Source organism: Chaetura pelagica, unplaced genomic scaffold (assembly GCF_000747805.2).
Source record: "Chaetura pelagica isolate M959 unplaced genomic scaffold, ChaPel_1.0 scaffold416, whole genome shotgun sequence".
Lineage (NCBI taxonomy): Eukaryota > Metazoa > Chordata > Aves > Apodiformes > Apodidae > Chaetura > Chaetura pelagica.
Genome location: NW_009953579.1, coordinates 447584 through 454806, shown reverse-complemented (window position 1 = coordinate 454806; position 7223 = coordinate 447584). Strand labels below are relative to the sequence as shown.

General features: G+C 42.8%; 1 protein-coding gene across 2 annotated transcripts in view; it reads left to right on the top strand.

Moving 5' to 3' along the window:
- DPF3 (D4, zinc and double PHD fingers, family 3) overlaps nt 1-5061 on the top strand; it is a 95425-nt gene extending 90364 nt beyond the window's left edge. The window contains exons 8-10 of one of the 2 annotated variants that reach the window (XM_009999723.1): nt 1653-1765; nt 3120-3201; nt 4235-5061. In XM_009999723.1, coding sequence (XP_009998025.1) covers nt 1653-1765; nt 3120-3201; nt 4235-4305 — 266 coding nt within the window. In that variant the 3' untranslated portion in view covers nt 4306-5061. The remainder of the gene's footprint in view (nt 1-1652; nt 1766-3119; nt 3202-4234) is intronic. The other variant, XM_009999726.1, reaches the window with a different exon arrangement.
- Nucleotides 5062-7223: the final 2162 nt, after the last annotated feature.

Here is a 7223-nt window from a genome sequence, read left to right as displayed (position 1 = left end):
TTTCCTTAAAAATCTCCTGTATTTTCTATTCAATTTCCTTAATAACTTATGTACACACACTTCTTTGCTGGACAGACTTAGTTTTCTTATCACTACCACGCAAATGTAACTGGAGAGCAAAAATCCTTATTACACCATTTGGTGGTATCATGGGCACATAAAGGAGATACATTCCCTACAGCATTATTGCCTTACCCAGCAGTCCTTAGCAACTGTTTTCTTCACTGGCTAGAAAATATAGAAGCTTCTTGTAGGGTGGTAGGTGTGATGTGACCACACAGCAAAATGCTGCTGATAGGTCTGGTAATGAAGATGGTGCATCTATGCCCACATCTAATGTAGCTGTGCCATTTTGATCTTGCTGGAGAAGCAGTGTTTCTTTCTCCACTCTTAAAAAGACTTTTAGGCTGGTGGAGGTAGACAAGATTTTCTCCTATCCACCATGTGAAATCTAAGAACAGCAGGTTGGCTGGAGGTGAAAAAACCCCACGCACCCGCCAGTGTAAGTCTCTAGAAGTAGAGTGCAGTAGTGCTGGATGTACCTACCTGTATTTCTAGTTTTTCTATAGGTGAGCAAGTGGCTGTCAGTGTCCCACGCCCCTGTGCACCCTGTTAATACTCCTGAGTGTCAGAGAGGGATGCTAAATACAGGACTTTTCAAGAAGGCAAGAAGTAGTTTATTGCAGGTGGCTGAGGGACTGCCTCAGCCTGACAGGGGTGGTTTGGGAGTACAGTACTTTATTTCAGCAGTATATTTTTCTTGTTTTGTTTTGCAGAAGGAACACTGATCCTACATTTGGTTTGTTTGTTTGTATTTTCCCCTCCAGAAAGCCCATTGCTGACCCTGCTACTGTGATACCGCTGTTTTGCAAAGCTGGAGTCGACACGCATGTAGGGTCGGGGGTTGTAACTCTGGCAATCTGTCCTTCCCGATTAGATGTGACTGTTCTGCTAGCTTTCCTTTCTTTATTCCTTTCATTTAGTTCATTGTGGGAGTTGGCTTGGGTTTTTTTTCCTTTTGGTTTCTTGTTTTGATCCTGGAAAGATAGCTGTGCAATTTGGTTTCTTCTGTGCCAACCAACATTAGTGGCAGAGCTCTTAAAAAAATAAAAGCTGTATCCCTCCATCTTGTCTTGCTTCTTCTCTGTATGCTACTGCTTCCATTTAAGCAAAGTTTACAGAATTGCTCCACCCATTTGGACACCAGGCAGGGAAGCTCTGAAATGGAGAATAACCTCATTTCCACCAGGTCTTTCAGTCCGGTCGAAACAATGCTAATTGAAACTGCAGTTCCATTTCTATTAAGAGGGATGGGCTCTCTCTGAAATTGGGTTTGTTTCTGATTTCATCCTTTCTCTTGTTTTCTTTCCAAAAAAGCCCCACAAAAAAAAACAAACCCAAAGCCAAACTGTTTTTAAGAGCTCTGAATAAAACTGCTTTGCCAATGGGGAATGGGTGGGGATGACTCTGATTTTCTCTTGTGCCCGGCAGCGAAAGGGTTAATGCCTGCTTTCCTCTTTGGTATCTGTTAGTTGCAGCCCATGTTGTGATCAGTCCATGTCCATGTGCGTTTCGTTCCCAAATTTAATACCGACTAATTAACAAGCGATAAACGAGCCTTAACAATGACAGTTGTTTCCGATCTTCCTCAGGACACCCGACCTGCCTGCAGTTCACCACAAACATGACTGAGGCTGTTAAAACCTATCAGTGGCAGTGCATTGAGTGCAAATCCTGCAGCCTTTGTGGGACCTCTGAGAACGATGTGAGTTCATTTACCTTTTCATGCAAATAAGCATCACTGCAAGCTACTCTCATGCCCACCCTTGAGAAGCACGTGGCAATGGTGTGGGCCATGACTTTCCTGCTGCTTCCATACACCGCCAGGAAAAGCCACTCCTGAGAGCAGACACAGGCTTCTCCACAGGGCTTCTGTTCAGCCATTGTTCTCTGCTGAAATTACCACAGGTATCATATAGTGCCACTTAAGATGGTGATACTTGTGGCATGTATGCTTATTTGGTAGAAATATGCTGGACTCCATAAACTCATGTCACAGGGAGCTGCAAGAGAATAGTATCTCCAACAGAGTAGTTAGGAATAGATGTGAATGGGTGAAAACCTGAGAGATGGCAGGTATGTTTCTTCTGTCCCTGATGTTGTTTACTTTTTTGGCATGATTTTTCATCTTAATTACAAGACTTGGAAAACATGAAAATATTTGAAGTGGGATGGCTAGGCCACTCTCTAGCCCCCTAATCATCTGTCCCAGTAGTTTCCAAACCATGATCCAAAGCCTGCAGCTGAACTGTGTCCTCTCTGTGGGGTTTTCAGTTAAAATCTGATGCTAAGGGTCCTTCACAGTCTTTGAGAAACTTGGAGAATTTACAGTCACAGGAGAACTTTGGAGGCAATTAGCTAACACTGTATTCCCTATAGCAGAATCAATTTGAAGCCTGAGGGTTTTTGTTGTGTGGGGTTTTTTTTTTTGTTGGTTTGTTGGTTTTTTTCTTCAACAGGGAGCTGTTATGTGTTAGAAATCATGGGATACTTCAGAGCAGCTTTTTTCCCCCCAGATATATGAAAGAGCTGAAGACCACATGGTGGGATAATGTAATTTCCATCTGTTTCACAGGGCATTTACTCAGCTGAGTTTTGATTCCATGCTTTTGATGAGAAAGATTTTCTCTGAAAGGATGAGATCCAGCATGTGGTCACATTGGAGCCCAGCAAAGCCTGTCCTCTTCTCTCAGAACAGCATATCCCTGGCCTAAAAACTTTTGCTCCTGCATCATGAGGCCAGGAGGAAGTTCTCCACTGCTGCAGAGAGATTTTCAAGTTAGAAACTGAATTGCCTTTTTGATGAGCAGGACTCTCTGTGGCCTCTCAGAAATATGGTGGTTGATCATGGATGCACAAACATGATTCCTGTAGTCTTTTACATTCCCAATAGTCTCTTAGTCTCTATGTTTCAGCTCTGTGTTCCCAGCTGAACTCTGCTGGTTACCATGCCTATGTTTTCATCTTGGCAAGAGACTAATTTACATAATTTTTTTCTCTCTCTTCTCCTCTCCTTCTCTCCCTGTTTCCCTACTGTCTCCCCAACAACCCTGCCTCAGGACCAGCTGCTCTTCTGTGATGACTGTGACCGTGGCTATCACATGTATTGCTTGAACCCACCGGTCTTTGAGCCCCCAGAAGGTAACATATGTTGGAAGTCTGCTTTGAAAATCACAATGAAGTCCTTGTGGAGAAGGAAAGAGTTTCAGAAAGGTGGCTTGGGCTAAGGAAGCAGTAGCAAAGCAGAGGCAGGTAGCGCTGGAAATAAAGAAAATGAATAGACGTGGAGGTCTAGTGTCATCTGAGATGTCCTATTCAATCTTGCCTGGTCTCTACCTCCTCTTCCAGGACATTGCTCTTTTGTGGGTCATTGGTATGTTTAGATGTTCCAGATGGCATTAGACACCTCAGTTTAGTGAACTGAGTTCCTGAGAACTGCGCCTTTGGACTTAGGAAGAAGAAGTCAAAGTCCCAGGGAGAAAGCTTCAGATAGGGAGGTCCTCTCTGGAATAGCTGAGAATCTGTTGTGAGGAGACTGGATTAAAAGGAATGACCTTCCTTGTTTTCTGGTCTGTCTGTGCCTCCGAAGGGTGAGAGTTTTATGGTCTGTATTACATTTAGTATGTAGTTATGTCCTCTGCAGGGGATTCAATCTGAATATACTACAACTGGTTGTAATTTGTCACTTGGTTGTTGAGCAGAGGAGCTAGTCCCTTACCATTATTGATTCTCTGACTGAAATCTGCAGAGAGCAGTAGAACTGGAGAAGGAGACATGCAAGTGCAAGTGGCTGTGGTTTACATGAGGGGTGAGACAAGAGTAATTACAAATCAATCATGAGTTCAGAAGCAAAATGTTTGTAACTTTGATAAAGAGGAAATCAGGAGGGCAAAATTTTGAAATTAAGCTAATAATTAGCTAGAGGTTTCTGTTTGACTGGGAAGTGGTGTACTGAATGTATGAGAACATGCAGTGGCAAATGCACACCCCAGCTGTGTTGTAACTAGTGTAGAGAGGCTACACACAACACCAAGGGCAGCAGCGCTTGCTTCAGAAAAATACAGGCAATTCCAATGTTAGGAATATTTAATATCCTGTTCAAGCTGACCTTGACATAAACTCTGAGTGCCTGGATTTTATGTCATTCCTGTAAGAAGGATTTCTTCATTTGCAGGGAGCTGGAGTTGTCATTTGTGCCGGGAGCTGCTCAGAGAGAGAGCATCAGCTTTTGGCTTCCAAGCCTGAGGAACTCCAGCAGTCAAGAAACACTTTGTTCCTAGTGTTGCTATACCAGCACATTATTTCCATCCAGAACACAAAGACACAACCCACATCAAAACAAATGGACACTCAAATACAGGAAGAGGTATCTGTAGTATTCACCGTCACTAATGCTGTACCTCCTGAGCTCTACTAGAAGGATGGTGTACTTGCCCGATGCTCTGGATGCAATCTCTTCACTGCTGTGCATGGTTGCTGCTTGCCATTACAGGCTTACACACGTTCTAGAAGGGGGACAGTTATTTTATTGACATGGAGAAGTCAATTTTTTGTGGCCTTGTGCTTTCTGTTTAGTTTTCTTTTTAAAGAAATAATAAGATATCTCCCAAGGAATTACTGGTGAGTACTTTGGCTGAGAGCAGCATCAGTTGTTCCTCTTCACAGGCTTGACTGGAAATGTCTTTACTGCAACCACTCTGTATTCATAGGGAGCTTTGAGAGTTGCATTAGTTCAACACTTCCCAGGTCATCAACAACATGTTGTCACTGAGAGAAGAACTGATAAAAATTTTTTTGGGGTGACACTTTCTTCCTTGGATCAAATGCTTTGATTTGGCAGCTCTTCAGAAATCTGGTTTTAGTATCTCAGAAGGAAGAACGCTACTGGTCGCACACAGACAGGAGCTTAGAAAAGTCTGCTGTCTTTGGTAGTTCAGGATATTTCGGCACACTGTCCCACTGCAGTGCCAGCATGCAAGCTAGACTCCTAATTTTATTTTTGTTCAGAAAACTGTGAATGGTTATGTGTGCAACTAACTTGCTGCTTAGCTCAGAAAACTGAACAAATGAAAAATGTCATCCGAAGCTGATCACAGAAAGTAGGATTTTCAGTTTTCTGAGAAATCTAAAGTAAGAGGCAAAAAGGAACAACTTTGGCTTAGAGTCAAATGAAGCACTTTTGATTAATTTTTTGAAATCTCTAAACTAAGATGTTCTGCAACTTAAAAGCTGAATTTTATTCCAGGAATTGCCTAATCAGCACTCCCAGCATTTCCAAAGTGTTACTGTTTTTTATTAAAGTAATTATCAAGTCTAGCTGAATTTTCAAATAATTTTTCCCCAAAATTCTCTACAGATGCATTTTTGGCAAACATGATAATATGGCAAGAAACCTTCCCCAGCTCTAAAGAAGGGCATAATTTACTAAACCTATTATGAAAAGAAAGATTTCCATAATTATTTAAAAATTTAAATAGAAGTACTTGTACTTTATTTAAACAAACCTCTATGTGTGAAATGGAGAAACATTAAGCAAGAGCAACAATTAAAAAAAAATATTATTACAGTTGAGTCTCAGCACAATTCAAGATATCACTAGGAGGACAAGTGAGTACAGTAAAGAAATTCTACCAGATACGTCTTTAAGGTTAAAAATCTGCTACTCCACAAACTGCCAAGTAGCCCAGAATGACAATTTTCTTGGGTATAATATATATTACTTTCTATGCATAGTTTTAAGTGGGTTTATAATATAAATTTAAGAGAGCCCCAAGCAGCATGTGGCTCAAGTTGCCTGTACAAGTAGGTAAGGACACTGAAGATTATATTTGGCATATTTGTATTGGTTGAAACTTTTCCTCAAAATTAAATGTCCCTGAACATTTGAAAGGACATGGGGAAAGAACATGGGTGAGATAATTTTTCTTCCTTCTTCTGCTAATTACTCTTAGTTAGAATGAACTATACTGACCTAATGCACTTTCCCTCATTAGTTAGATAGTTTCTTCATCTGTTGCATTTTGTTCAGCTTGCACACTGAACGTGGCCACGTCAGCCACTGGATTCTCCCACGTCCCATCACAGCCTCATCTCAGGCTGCAGTGGGACTGTTTTAACCTGTTAGGAAATGGCTTTACTGGGGTTTAGAAAGTATTTATCCTAGTTGTATTGGACCAAATCCATCCCAAAGCAGCTTCACTGGCTTCCTGTGAAGTTAATTAAATACCTTAGGCTTTCCACGTGATGATGCCTCAGATAAGCCAGGAGTAAAAAGAAATTTGAGCATCAGGTGAAGGGAGGGTAAAGCAGGAGCCTGTGGAACTGCATTGGGTGTCTGGTACCTGTTGGAAAAAAAGCTCTAGGAAAACTGTAAAAGGAAGTGTCTTTCTCCAAGCTTAGAACTGCCCTGGCCCTGGGGAGCACTTAGGGACCACGGCTCATCTGCATGAGCATTTGCACCCATCTGTTGGCATGGTCAAACCCTGCTGACCTGGCACTTTGGGACCATGACACAATTCAGGCCGATACGAAGTTCTGGTGCTACTGTGGCCAGAAATGCAGGTATGTATTCACCAGGACACTGCTTGGCTTTTCTCCTGGAAAGTGTTTTGGCAAGAGGGGCAGGAGCTGAGAAGTGTGTGTGCTGGAGGAAAGTGTGGAGGGGGTGCTGGCAGTGGAAGCAGCAGAGGTGGGTTTTGTGTTCAGGCTGGTGCTCAGCCACCAGGCCTGCTGGGCTTAAGGGGCTCTATCATAAAAAGAGCCCTTTTCTTCTGGTTTCCTTTTGCGTTGGCTTTGGGAGAGATGTAGGACAATGTCTGCATTATCAAATAGAGAGGAAAATGCATATTGTTTCAGCCAGTGTGTTAGGGAGGCAGCAGTGGCTAATCATGTAAGTCTCAGGTAGCCCTGCTGGTGGGACAGGCTGGCGCAGGAAGTCACTGCTGCCCATCCCTAGGACGGAGACAGCTCTAGATGAGCTGTGCTCTGCACACACGCCTGCTTTCCTGTTTTGAGGTTTGGAGCCCTAGTGCTGTTTTCTCCTTCCGCAACCATTCTGCAGTGAACAGTGTCTTTCACGTTGGGAAATATTCCTCAGCAGCCCTGCTGAAGTTTCACCACCAATGAGGTATGATGGAAGGAAAGATAGATAGAGCTTCAGCAGG